Source organism: Hemiscyllium ocellatum, chromosome 23 (assembly GCF_020745735.1).
Source record: "Hemiscyllium ocellatum isolate sHemOce1 chromosome 23, sHemOce1.pat.X.cur, whole genome shotgun sequence".
NCBI classification, from domain to species: domain Eukaryota; kingdom Metazoa; phylum Chordata; class Chondrichthyes; order Orectolobiformes; family Hemiscylliidae; genus Hemiscyllium; species Hemiscyllium ocellatum.
This window is the reverse complement of record NC_083423.1, coordinates 45093908-45108819: the sequence shown is the minus strand read 5'-3', so window position 1 is coordinate 45108819 and position 14912 is coordinate 45093908. Positions and strand designations below refer to the sequence as shown.

Sequence of the window (14912 nt, the reverse complement as noted above, 5' to 3'; positions counted from 1 at the left end):
CCAGATATATATTCAGGGCAAATCTTAAAGCAACCTGTTTGAATTGTTCGCAGACAATGAACCTGCATAAAGGCTCTCTAATGGCATTAGTCTGTTGATAACATGTTTTGGCCTTTGATCTATTTCCTGAAGTGCAAACACTGCTGATTTCTGCAATTAACAAATGCAATGTGAAAAGTGATAGACATTACTTAACAATGACAGAATTAAAATTACAAAAGCACTGTTGGGTGAGCATAACTTTAATGCTTTTATTTATTTCCTTTTGGATAATGTGCAAAATTTGTAGTTAAATCAAACACCATTCAGTTATGAAAAAGCTGTCAAGTTACCTGTGAACCTTGCTTTTGAGTACCAAGAATCAGAATGTAACTGTTTTTCTGCAAACACAAGTTGATTTTCTTGTGTGCAGTATAGAATGTACTTTGATGAAATTAGGGGAGTAACCTTCCTAGGCTCCTCAGAATGTGAGGGCTTGCTGCAGTGTGACATGAAACCAAGAACCGGCAGAGGAATTGAAAATACACTTTGTATCATTCTTCATGATAGGGGACATGAATAGCAATAAATACTGAATAATAAAAATACCTAATGGTGGAGGAAACATTGGTAGTGGAAAACATATTACTACTTGGGAAAGTAATGGGCTTAACAGCTAATGAATCCCCTCCACCTCGTATTTTGCATCTTAGAATCTTAAAGAAACCATCTACTGAGATAATGGATACATTAGTTGTAACCTTCCACGGATCCTTTGATTCAGGAAATATCCCAAGGGATTGGAAAGCTGCCCTTGTAACACATTTATTTAAAACCAGAGTGGGATACAGCAAACAGTTAACAGGTATCTTAACATTTGTCATTGGGAAAATGTTAAAATCTATTATAAAGAGTGCAAAATCAGAGCACTTAGAAATATAGTAAAGAAAAATCAAATAGAATCAGCATGGCTTCATGAAGGGCAAATCATACCTGACAAATTTATTACATTATTGAGGAGGTAACAAGCAGGATGGTTAAAGGGGTATGAGTAGATATATTATATTTGGGTTTCAAAAAGGTGTGCAGTAAGATACTGGACATGGTATTGAAGATAGTATAATAGCATCGATAGAGGAATGGCTAGCTATAGAAGACAGGGTTGGGATAAGATGAGCATTTTCAGGATGGCAACCTTTAACTAGTGGAATGCCATGGAGATCAGTGCTATTACCACAATTATCTATAACAGATGATTGTTATCTATAACAACTAGGATGATGGAAGTGGATGCGTGTAGTCAAGTTGGCAGGTGGAAGGCAGGTAGTGAGGGTGACACAGTCTACAGAGACATTCCACTCAGGTTAGTGAATTGGCAAGAACTTGACAATTAGAATATACTGTGAAAAAATGAGGTTTTGTCAGAAAGCATAGAAGAACTGAATTCTTTACGACAGAGGGGTATAAATGTTGGATCATGAAGTATATTCCAAGCTGAGTTTGACAGATTTTTAATCTGTATAGGAATCAAGGGTTTTAGGAATAAGGCGGGTGAGTGAAGTTGAGGATTATCAGATCAGCTGTGATCTGGTTGAATGATGGAGCAGGCTTGGCGAGCTGACAGGCCTCTTCCTACATCTTATGGTCTCATGGTCTCCCCAAGGTGCGACAAGCAAAGTAGAGTGGATGCTGAGGTCTGAAGTGTTGGAAAGTTTCAACAGATTTGGCAGCAGCCATGGACAGAAATACAAAAGTTAATCTTTCCAATTAAATATGTCTCCTCTTTGTATCTACAGTGAGCTGGAAAAATGCTTGGTTTTATACCATGAAGAAGTGGAGAGGAGCATGTAGAACTCCTGGAAATTGTACCCAAGAGCAATAGTATGTGGTAATAGCAGAAAGTAGAACAGCCGTACTGATAGCAAACAAAATGATGGTGCAGAACAATGGGCAAGGGGTTAATAAAAATTGAGATTGTTGTTCATGTTCTGACGTTGTTGAACTCATTGTTGAGCTCTGAAGGCTGAAAGATGCCTAAGTAGAAAATGAGGTGGTGTTCTTCCAGCTCACATCTAGAATATTGCAGCAGGCCTAGGATGGATATGACAGCATGACAGCAAGATAGTGTATTGTGTGACAAGTAGAACAAAAGAAAATTTACAGCCCAGGAACAGGCCCTTCGCCCCTCCAAGCCTGAGCTGATCCAAAACCACTGTCTAAACCTGCTGCCCAATTCCTAAGCACCTGTATACCTTTGCTTCCCACCTACTCATGAAGATGCCTCTACTACCTCTGCCTGGCAACGTGTTCCAGGCACCTACCACCCTGTGTGCATAGTATTTGCCGCGTGTATCCCCCTTAAATTTTTCATCTCTCACCTTGAAAGCGTGACCTCTCGTTTTTGAATCCTTCATTCTGGGGAAAAACTTATCTCTATCTACCCTGTCTATACCTTTCATGATTTTGTAGACCTCAATCAGGTCCCCCCTCAACCCCCATTTTTCTAATGAAAACAAACCTAACCTACTCAAACTCTTCATAGCTAGAACCTTCCATACCAGACAACATCCTCCTAAACCTTCTGTGCACCCTCTCCAAAGCGTCCACATCCTTTTAGTAATGTGGCAACCAGAACTGCACACACTATTCTAAATGCTGCTGAATTAATGTCTTGTACAATTTTAACATGACCTACCAGCTCTTACACTCAATACCCCATCCGATGAAAGCTAGCATATTATGTGCCTTCTTGACCACGCTATCCACCTGTGCAGCAACCTACAGGGTACAATGGACCTGAACTCCCAGATCTCTCTGCTCATCAACTTTTGCCAAGGCTCTTCTGTTTACTGTATAATTCGCTCTGGAATTAGACTTGCCAAAATGCATCATCTCACATTTGCCTGGATTGAACTTCATCTGCCACTTCTCTGCCCAAATCTCCAGTCTATTTATATTCTCCTGTATTCTTTGACAGTCCCCTATGCTTTTTGCTACTCCAACAATCTTCGTGTCACCTGCAAATTGCTGACAATACCAACAGTGCCCTCTTCCAGATCATTTAAGTATATCACAAAAAACAGTGGCCCCAGCACTGATCCCTGTGGAACACCACTGGTCACCTTTCTCCATTTTGAGAAACTCTCTTCAACTACTACCCTTTGTATCCTGTTGCTTAAGCTGTTCTTTATCCATCTAGCTCGAGCACCCCACACACCATGTGACTTCAAAGTGACTTCAAGTGACCAGGAGGTTGTGAACTTTCTTTCAGAAAGGTGAGAGGTGGTTCGCAAAGTCATCAACTAGTCTACACTTGGTATTGCCAATATAGAGGAGACTACTTTACAAGAACTGACCACAGTAAACGAGATTGAAAGAATTGGAAGTAAATTACTGCTCCACTAAGTGTATATTTGGGGCTTTGGACAGTGAGGAGGGAGAAGGGGCAAGTGTAATGCTTGTATGAGTACAAGAGAAGGCGTAATAGGTCGATTAGAAATTGTAATGAGTGATGGAGGAGTAGGCAAGGTTGGCACAGGCAGTCCTACAGAATGCTAATGGGGAGGGGACGATATGTTTGTTGTGGAATCCTGCTACATGTGATGCAAATCATGGAGGATAATCCTTGGAAGGTGAAGGCTGATGAGGCAAAAAGTGAGGATAAGAGGAACTATATCAGTATTTTCGAAGAAGGGTAGAGTTGAGGGCAGACGTGTTGAATATGGGGGTCAGACATGGTTGAGAATCCTTGAGGCAGGGAGTATCATCATAACCAATGAGACAGTGAAACTGGGAGTACGTTTCCATTACTCTTCAGTTCCAAGGGGACTTGTTTCTCCCTTCACAGTTGCTGTTAGACCTGTTATGTCTCTCCAGACTTTTCTGTTTGGGATTGAGTTTTCCCCAATGTTCTGAATTACGTTTATCCCTCAATCAACATCACAGAGCAGATAATGTGTTTATGTTACTATGTTATTGCTGTCTGTGGGATCTTGCTGTGTGAAGTTAGGCTGCCGTGTAGTAACACTTCAAAATAATTTAAAATTGACTGCAAAGCACTTTGAAGCACCGTGAGGTTGTGAAAGACAATCCTTGTTTAAATGCAGATAGGATATATTTGGAAAAATAAATGAGGGTAGAGCCAGAACTGGGGAATTCCTTTCTCAGCCAGTCCTGAGGTGAGTTACATTCTGCCTTAGTGAGCACTTAAGAAGCTTAAATATAAACCAACTTAACAGCTTTCATTAACCTTCACATATTTATCCCTCCATCTCCAATCCATTACAATGGCTGCATTCCTGCTGTACCTGATCCTTTGTAGCCCCTTTCAGCTTTCCCTTATCCCCGGTCAAATTCACCGTCCATGCAAGAGGCACAATCAATTCTTATTAAACTTCCACTTTCATTCTCAAAAGTTCACACTATGGCTTTTGATGAGAAAAGTACCTTACAAATGCCTTTTGAATTGGCCTTGGCAAATATTAATACAATCCAAATGATTGTCATTCAATCTTTGAGACAAATACTGTTTTTCCTCTGATTTATGAACATACATCTTAACATTATTTTGATGCATGTGTGCTAATAGACACAACTCCAGATCCTTGAATGAATCTGAACTGTTGTGACTCTTTCTGATTACAGGTCTCTCTCCTCATATTTCTACACTGTTGACAGCTTTGAACTCAATGTAATTATTAATGGTTTTTATTTAAAGCCCGTTCTTTGTGTGTATTTCTCTGCTAAAGAGTTGAAGATCCCTTACAGATGCTGGATCAACCAAGGGTGAATTCATTATGAGGAGGATAGCAAGACACTTTGATCACAGTTTACAATGGAAAGAAAGTGAGAAATAATTGTTTTTTTAAAAAAATGTGCTGCTTTTCACTTCCCCTACTCCTGCCATTCCACTAATAAAGGCATCATCAGCACCATACACCTGGAACTGAAAATTCATCCGCCCTAGTCTTTGTCCTTTCACAATCTACCAACGTTGGTTTTGTTATAAGTAGTAGCACAAAGTCTTGATGCTCCCATCTCATCATCACCAACTGTAAGAAGTGTCAATCTTTCTTTATTTCCTCCTTCCCCAGTGTTTACCAGTGATCAAAATTATAATGAAATTACCTAATCAGTCAGCACTCTATTCCAAAAAAAACACTCTGTCCCTCTTAAAGGTAAGCTGCAGTCAGCATTTTTTGTTCTGGAATTCAAAAGATGGTAAATTGAACACCAGCACAAAGACAGGGTGATGGGTGGACAGCAAGAAAGATACCAGAAGGCCTCAAAGAGTCAGCCAAAGAAGGGAGTGGGAACAGATCATCAGGAAGGTCAACTTCAAATATTTGGATGCAAGGGCCTGGCTGCAGGACCGCAAGAAAGTTAATGGCCTCAAGCAAAAAATGTCAACATCAGGGAATGTACCTTCTTATAAAATCATCTATCCCCTGCTCTGGCAACTTCAATATTTAATTGATTCATAGCCCCATCACTTACCCATTATCAGCCTCTACCACTCAGGGGAGTCAGACCTTTCATCCTGGCATCTACCTCAACCATTGACATCAAAATATGACACTTCTCCAGCCATATGAATCAAAGAATAGCCCATAATTGCAGTAATGATGCCAGCCTGTCATTCCTCTCTTCCCTGTCTGCACTAACCTCTAGCTATTTAGCTGTGACATGCGCATCATCCAAATGCAGCAATACACAACCGCTATGCGATCAGTCACTATGGCATCTTCCTTGCAGGAGCAGGTGGCACACAATGGAAGGGCAGGTAGCAGAACTGGAAAAGGATAAGAACATGTGCATCTCCTGAGCCTGGGAGGGAGATAGTTATCAGCAGCATGTCATGTGGGTCCATAGCATCTAGCATCACTGAAAACATGACAATATGTTCCTGCCTTATGTCCCATTGTAACTGTCTGCTCTCCCTCATCCTGCTACCTGGCAGATGGCGTGATGAGTTTCCTACTCTGACCTCTTTTTCTCACATCCACTAGCCCTTTGCATTTTCCTACTTGCAACCATCTATGAACTGCCAGCTGCCCAACCATAATGCAAGAGAGCTACCAGATTAGAGACTGGTGCTGCACAAACCTTCAAGAATAACTGGGAGTTGGGATCACCATGTAGTGAGTCATTAATGAAAGAGTAGCCTTTAGCAAGGTGAGGGTGAAAAGATAGTTTGTTTTCCAACCCCTCATGAGAGTGAAGCATCAAACAGTTTGTACTGGAGAGGACTTAGCTAAGGATCACAATGTGGCAGCACATGGTGAGTACAGATGGATATGAACACTGATGACCTGACAGATAGCTTCTCCTGTCATCGTTCCGTAGTTTGGAAGAGTCCAACCTGAATTTGGCAGAGGACATGCGTAGAGTTTGTCCTCCCAGCAGCCTGATCTCTATTTCTCTGTCATTCTGCAGAGCCGAGACAGTCTAGAGCTGAATTCTTTGTTTGAACAGGTCATCTGATGCTCTGTCCACCCAACGAAGATGTGGCAATACTCTCCAGCAAACACAGCGATTCATCCCAACACCTGAAATAAACCTTCCAGATGTTTGCAACAGCAGTCATAAATAAAAGTTATTTTACCTGAAATTTGGGTAACTGGCCCTGAACTGCAAGGTTCAATATCTATCTTAGTGCTTATTGTGTGAAAAGTCATTTTCTTTTGCCTGGGACTGTTTGGTTCAGGTTGGATATGCTGACATTGTATCAGACAGTTGTATCATGTAAGGCTTCTTGTCAGTCTTCTGGCTTGAGTCGGTGGCTTGAATGTTAGTGTCTTGAGTTGGGTGAGTCATATGAGGGCTACATCACAAATGGCCCTGTCAGAACAGTGCTAGAACTAATAGAACCAAGGAGATACAATTTTAGTCTCCCTTTCCTTTAGTACATTGAGGTGTTTCATGGTGGAAAATGATTGTTGCAATATTCTAAACCAAATTTACAGCAATGAAGACAAAGATTATACACTTAATGGTAAGGTCCAAGGGAATGTTGCTGAGCAAAGAGATTTTGGCAGGTTCATAGCTCCTTGAAAGTGGAGTCGCAGGTAGATAGGATAGTGAAGAAGGCGTCTGGTATGCTTTTCTTTATTGGTCAGAGTATTGAGTACAGGAGTTGGGAGGTCATGTTGCGCCTGTACAGGACATTGGTTAGGCCACTGTTGGAATATTGCATGCAATTCTGGTCTCCTTCCTATCGGAAAGATGTTGTGAAACTTGAAAGGGTTCAGAAAAGATTTACAAAGATGTTGCCAGGGTTGGAGGATTTGAGGTTTTAGGAGAGGCTGAACAGGCTGGGGCTGTTTTCCCAGAGTGTCAGAGGCTGAGGGGTGACCTTATAGAGGCTTACAAAATTATGAGGGGCATGGATAGGATAAATAGGCAAAGTCTTTTCCCTGGAGTGGGGGATTCCAGAACTAGAGGACATAGGTTTAGAGTGAGAGGGGAAAGATATAAAAGAGAAATAAGAGGCAACCTTTTCACGCAGAGGGTCGTATGTGTATGGAATGAGCTGCCAGAGGAAGTGGTGGAAGCTGGTACAATTGCAACATTTAAGAGGCATTTGGATGGGTATATGAATAGGAAGGGTTAGGAAGGATATGGGCCAGGTTCTGGAAGGTGGGACTAGATTGGGTTGGGATACCTGGTTGGCATGGACACATTGGACCGAAGGTTCTGTTTCCATGCTGTACATCTCTATGACTCTATCTCACTGAAATTATAACTCATGCAATTGTAGGACAAGAAAATGGGATTGAATGGTCCACTGTATTCCTATTCAAGAGAAACATTCAGCATGATGTTAATCTCAAGTAACACACTTTGCAGAAGGCTTGCATGTCAATGTACTTGGTGTTATAATTGAGTCTGTAGGATAGAAATAAGACAGGACGGAAGATATTAATAATACAGAGCCCGGGGAGACCTCCTGCAATACATCTGTATTGTCAATTCCTAAAACTTGTAAAAGCCATCAATAGAGGCACTGGAGATGGGAAGCTCACTTCCTGGGCAAGCTTACATCCCAGGTTGTCCGACAGAGGAGCAATATTTTGTGAAACTTAAATTTGAAGGAATAATATGTTCAGAAGTCATCTCAACATATGAGTGAGAACATTGGGCATGTATCATTGAACATGGTTTTGTTGGAAATGTTCCCACACGGAAATGGATATAATTTTACAACGCATAGGTGACAAAAATCCTACTTTGCAGTTGTTATTGATAAACAGCAGATATTACAATCTGGGCCATTACCGTGTTGCTTGAAAAGAGCAGCAAGGCTGTATCTGTGTCTCACAAGCTACTACTGTGTAGTAGTTTGAAGTGAGCATTGTGTGATGGGCATATTGAGCCTCTCAAATTGATTTGGTGCAATGCTGGGAAGCTTTTGCCTCATCAGATTTCTTCGTGGGAGCATTCCTTCACATCTGTTCCCAAATCCTGTCAACATTTTGAGCTGATGTTAACCCTTTGTGCTACTTCCTCCTGCAAGGAAGTTACTGCAGAGGATGGCTATACTTAGTGCCAAATGAAGCAACTGCTTTGCTAACTACTCCATCACTAAAGATATCTAGATGGCATTTAATATTTCTTCTCAAAAAAAAACCCAGTTCTGTTTAAATGGTTTCTGTTACAGCTATTCATTGCCCCCGATCCCCACAACATCCACCCCTGTATCACGCCCTCAACCCTTGCCCATTGATTGGAAGACCCAATGAATAATTTGACAAGGAGGAATTGGGCTTAAGCCTAATAACACAACTTTGGCTGTGGAGATCTCTTAACTTCAGGCCTGAATCTGCAGTCAGTGCAGGCCTTGAAGCAAACCACATTGTGAGGCTCCCCAGCTCCAGGATTCTAACTCTGTTTACTCCTTAGATCAAAATAAGCCTTAATAATGGGTTTACAGCCACATGGACAGTTGCATATATATAAAATGAGTGATGTTGAGAATTGAGTAATGTGAGACCTGTCCTCATAGCTTTGCAGTTTGTATATTTCATCATTATACTTCTCGGTAATACTTGACAAATCACAATACACTGACTAGTTTAAGATGTTACCCAACTCGCTGATATTCATGAAGTATTAATGTAGTAGCTTATGATTTCACAGCTCAAGCTGACTTGGGTTTCCCACATGGTACATCTCAATTTGTCTTTTGCTGGTGGAGAGTGTTCTTTTATGTAGATCCTACCAGTAGGAGGTGTGTGTGTCAGGAAATCCTCCTGTTTGTATTGACCTGATTTTACACAGGGCAGTCCACTGTAAATGGTTCCACCTTTTGGATGAGTAGCTAAGCCTTTGCTTGACCAGAGAGATGTAAACAAGCCATTGGACAGAATCTTATGATTCTGAGCAATGTAGGGTGTGGCATGTTGTGTGGCAGAATTGGATGAAGTTGAGCGAGGCTCATTTGAATGTCAAATTCATCTTTGAGGTGGCCCAGTTGGATTCTCACTAGGCAGGAGTGAGTTGCTAATTGACGGTGAAAACGTTTGTTAAGCCAATTTGCTCATGAGTATTCCAGTTCTGATCTTGCCAAATTGGCCAAACAAACAAACTGTCATGGAACCTAACATGGAAACTAGATTGCTTACCTGGTGGATTGAGCTCCATGTACCTCCAAACAACTTTGCCTTCTCAGCCAACCCTTGAAACAGACTTCAAAACTGAGTCTGAATAGCTTCCAGATGCCAGTGCTCCTCTCGGTTCATGGCAGGCTTTCAAAGCTGGCACAGATGCAAGTGATGCTGGTCTTTGGGCATATACTTGCTGAGCGGCAAGCTTTTCTGGGATAAGTGCATGGCAAGATGGGGCAGAAATCAGACATCATAGATGCCATAGGGGCGGGAGCAAAAATTAATTTGGTGAGATTCATAAGAAATGATGAGAAAACATTCTTGGTCTCATGGTGAGAATCCTTCCAACAAACTCAATATGACTCACCCTTTTAAAAAGTCTAAAAAAAAATTAAGACTCAGCTGTATGGCACCATGAAGAAGGAAGAGCAATGGTCCACATATCTATTTTGCCACTCACCCCCTCAAACATCAATGCTAGCAAAATGCTTGCTGTTCTATGGCATTGTGCTGGGCACAAGTCAACAGTCATGTTTTCCCAAGGAAACAGAACTAAGTCATAGAGCCATAAAGATGTACAGCACTGAAACAGACCCTTTGGTCCAATTCATCCATGCTGACCAGATATCCTAAATTAATTTCATCCCATTTGACAGCAATTGGCCCATACCCCTCTAAACTCTTTCTATTCATGTACCCATCCAGATACCTTTGAAATGTTGTAATTGTACCAGCCTGCACCACTTTCTCTGACAGCTCATTCCATACAAGCACCGTACTTCGCATGAAAAAGATGCCTGTTAGGTCCCTTTTAAATCTTTCCCCCTCACCTTAAACCTATACCCTCTAGTTCTGGACTCCCCCAGCCCAGGGAAAAGACCTTGTCTATTTACCCTCTCCGTGTCCCTCATGGTTTTATAAATCTCTATAAGGTCACCCCTCAGCCTCCACACTCCAGGGAAAACAGCCCCAGCCTATTCAGCCTCTCCCTATAGCACAAACCTTCCAGCCCCAGCAACATGTTTGTAAATCTTTTCTTTACCCTTTCAAGCACCTCTGAGGTAATTCATGTGGTGTGAAATGCATTGAAGCATCTTACAGTCATGGGTATGTACCCCACTATAGGACCTGTACATACAACACAGAGCTGAATTTGAAATCTATTTATTGACCTACAAGTTGAAGCGAAACCAATTCTCCTTATTTGCTCTGTCAAAAGCCCTCATGGATTTGACATTCCTCAGTAATACCTGTCCTTAAACTTGCCTGCTTTAAGGAGAGAAATTCCAGCTATTGTGTCTGCTTGCCAGCTCACCACGCTGTATGCCACCTACCTCTTATAAGTGTAGGGAATTACAGAATCTGATTGGCCTTCTCTGGTAGAGGAAAACCACTTTCTGATTCAACTAAAAAGATAAGTGTAATTAACAATATACAGCTTAATACGTGTTAGCAACCAGTTACTTGCTACATTGGTCATGACAGATAATGTTGGAGACTTTGAAGAAGACCAGATGTTCAGTCTTACTCTTTCAGGACCCTAAGCATCTCTGTTGTCATGTTCACGTGATGCCATAGTGGGTGGTGCTTAACCCTTTCAGACTGATGTTCAGCCGTAAGCTTCTCCAGTTACTTCACATAATTAAAACTCCTCGTCCCTGACATTATTCTGATAAACCTACTGCACACCTTCTCCAAGCGCTTGATGTCCTTCATGAAGTGTAGTGCCAGACTTGTGCACAATACAGCTGTAGTCTAACCAGGGATTTGTGAAGGTTTAGCATGACATCCTTGCTTTTGGAATCAGAGTCCCTATTTACAAAGCCAATATATTTTCTTAGGAATTTAACCTGCCGCCATCAAGGTTGTGTGAATATGCATTTCCAGGTTGCTCTATGCTTGCACCCTACCCCAATCTGCCAACCATCCACACTGCCCCCTCAAAATATTACCATAGATTAGATCATCTCCTTGTTTCCTCTCAAGTGCATCATCGCTTACTTTTCATCATTAAATGCACATGCCATGTGTCTGCTCATTTCAACAATCTGTCAGCATCCTCTTAAATGCTGCCAATGTTCTACCCAATACATATAATGTTGCCATGTTTTATGTCATACATAAATGTTAAAATTGTGCTACAGCCAAGTCCAGATCATTTACTTCCAGTGTGAGAACAGCAATTGTCCCTATACCGGTGGTTTAGTGACACTTCAGTGAGCATTAATAGGCTTTACTAATGGACAAGGGATGGGATGAGCAGAGGTGCCATTTACACACTCAGGCAGCAGTTCTATATGATCTGCTGTCACTATGTCATAGATCATCATGATGTCGAGGGACCAGTGTTGGACTGGGGTGGACAAAGTTAAGAATCAAAGACAGATTACAGTCCAACAGGTTTATTTGAAAGTGCAAGCTGGAACTTTCAAATAAACCTGTTGAACTGCAACCTGGTGTTGTGTGATTTTTAAACATAGATCATCATGCACATGCTCAGAGGCTATTCTCAGAGTTAAGGTGCAATTAACTCTGATATTACTGAAAGGCATCCCACTGCACATGCTCCCCCCAGTCACAGAAATGGGCATTCACCCCTACTTTTTCTCTTCTTCAATTATGCATCCAAGTTAGAAGCATCCATTTAAATGTTGAAAAGGAAAGAAATGTTAGAATATGGGGAAAATGCAAGGCAATGGGTATAATTTAGAGAGCCCTTTCAAAGAGCGAACACAGCAATGATGAGCTGAATTATCTCACTCTCTCTGCTCTGTGAGATTCTGCAAAATTAGCTCAACATTAATTCCCCTTTTACTGGAAACCATTTGATTGATTAAAGGCACCAGCAGCATTATAATGGTTAATCAAAGGATTGTCTTGCTGTTGAGACTGTGTACTTTACTCAGTGCAATTAACTTGATGACGATGGCTGCGACTGAATGTTTTACTGGGTTGAGATACCAAGACAATGCTGCTTGTGGTTATATGTGGGAACAGCTGCACTTGAAAGAGAGGTACAGGCAAAGTGGTTCATGCCATTTATTTAACTGAAGGAAATTATTTGTGTTGATTTGGTTATTAATTTTGTCTCACTTTGCAGCTTTCTTTTAAGCAAGTGACTCTAAAATGAGATAAACAAAAAAACAATCAAAACCTCTTTGTTAATATCAAGTAAAATGGTGTTTTGTTATAGCTATGCAAATATATGATTTTCCACGGAGTAGATTGTATTAAATCAGCTAAGTACCAGTTTATTGTAGAATTCTGTTGGGTGATTATATGCATAATGAAGGTTTTTGTTTTACTATTGTGCAATGCCTGGGAAAATAAAACAGATATTTCCTTCATGTGTATCCTGTAGTCTTCCCTGAAAAGGAAAGAGGCAGTAAGGAAAACCCTTGGACTATGAGGCTCTGAGATCAAAGTTAAACATCAATGGATTTGGCTGCTAAAGGCTTCTGAAATTTCAGAAGGCATTTGCACTTAGTGTATCCACTTCCTGTGAAATAAAAGTTCCATCATCTAATTTCAAGTTGTATGTTGGTCTTATTATCATGATAAAAAATTTCCCCATTGTCCAATATCTGCAGTGTCAATTGTTATCTGTCCCTTTCTCATCTCATTCTGCTTAACAATCGACTTTGTCCCTGTCCATGTCTCTTAAGTGAGCTTCTTAAATTAAAATGTGATTTTCTATCACATTTCAATTGCTTTTCTGGGTCTGTGGTCCTCTTCTTCAATTCTAACCTCCTAATTACAGGAAATAACTTTATCACTGCTGTCACCACAACAACAGCTTTCATTAATTTTGCATCTCTTAGTGCTTCAAAATATCCCAGTACTTTACAGAGCAAATAAAAATACAAATGAAGTAGTAATGAGTGCGCTGTGACATGAGAGTTAGGAGAGGTAGCCAAATTCGAGATTGAAAAAGTAGACTATGAAACAACAAAGAAAACTTTAGTTTTGAAAAAATCTTTTTTATAATAAAATAATAACTGTTTACAATACTATGTTTAATATTGTGCTACCCTTGTGATTGTAAACTGTAATCTTTACCCAGATTTGTGATGTCAGCATGGTTTTACTATAATTAATTAATAAGCTTGTTTGGGATAAAACAGCAATAGATAGGCAATTTTTTTTTATTTCAAAATATACTTTATTCATAGAAATAAATCTTTGGTATATGTATAATTGGTCATGCCGTTCATATATATACATTGCATGTCTTAACATTACAGAGAACAAATTGAGTTAATCGAATTTACAGTTATCCTATTTACAGTTCCCTTTATTAACCATCCAGTCTCTTAGTATTTAGCTGAGGCTTCAGCGGAACCCAACTACTGAGTGGGTGCCCTCTTATACGATAGCAAAGGAACCTTCTTTAATCCCCAGTTTATGGGGCTACCATTGTCCATTTGACTGTCCTGTCTCTGGGGTAACTGTCTGCATCCCCATGGTGAGCACGAGCTGCTGGACCCTCACTGGGCTGAGGTAGCTATCCAGCTCCTCACTGGGGTCATTTACCCAATATACAAATGGTTATTGATAAATAGACATTGGTAGAACAATAGACAATCACAAAGATCCAGAGCTGTAGACCAACAGGTAATTTTAAACACACTGACTTCAGATTTTATTTTAAAACATAACTGTTTTAAGGTTTCCTAATTGATTCAAGGGCAGAGATTATGAAGCTGTATTGGCAGTGTGGGGGCTATCCCAATTGTGAGTGGGAGGTGGAGTTATTCCACTGTAACCCCAGCATGGTGTCTGTATTCACCCCGAACATGCCATCGAGTCAGCAGCATAGCCTCTCATAGTCTGCCCTGTATATCATTCCATGCTAAATACTTTCTCTATTTCTTCCCTTTCCTCATACCATGCAGGGAGAAAATGAAAAGCTGACCTGGAGGGATCGGGTTCCTGGCTATCTGGGGAACTTCGTGTCAATACTGTTCATGGTAAGTTTGCTCATTCCAGTTGAAGTTTAAAGAACCATTGTGTTTGAGGGCAACCTTACTTTCAGTACTGTCCAGGTTTTCAATGATACACCTGATTGTGGATCAGTGATCTGGAGATGGGACGCACTAGGGTTATTTATCACAAGACCACTGGTAAAATCTACATCTGTTTCTGTTAAATAGACCCCCACAATATATAAATGGAACAGAAGTGTACCCAGACAAGCATAAAATTCAAAACAGACAATGGCAGTTGAGCAAAAGTTTTTGCAAAATATTCAAATGTTTCATGATTCTCACAAGCTAATCAGCTTTGCAGAAGAAGATTGGCACATGATATTTTCTTTGCAATGAGGAG

General features: G+C 40.7%; 1 protein-coding gene across 1 annotated transcript in view; it reads left to right on the top strand.

The window, feature by feature from the left end:
- The window catches only part of ano2b (anoctamin 2b), a 121636-nt gene that overhangs the window by 67393 nt on the left and 39331 nt on the right, over nucleotides 1–14912 (top strand). Inside the window, exon 17 of the mRNA XM_060842573.1 lies at nucleotides 14480–14554. Coding sequence (XP_060698556.1) covers nucleotides 14480–14554 — 75 coding nt within the window. The remainder of the gene's footprint in view (nucleotides 1–14479; nucleotides 14555–14912) is intronic.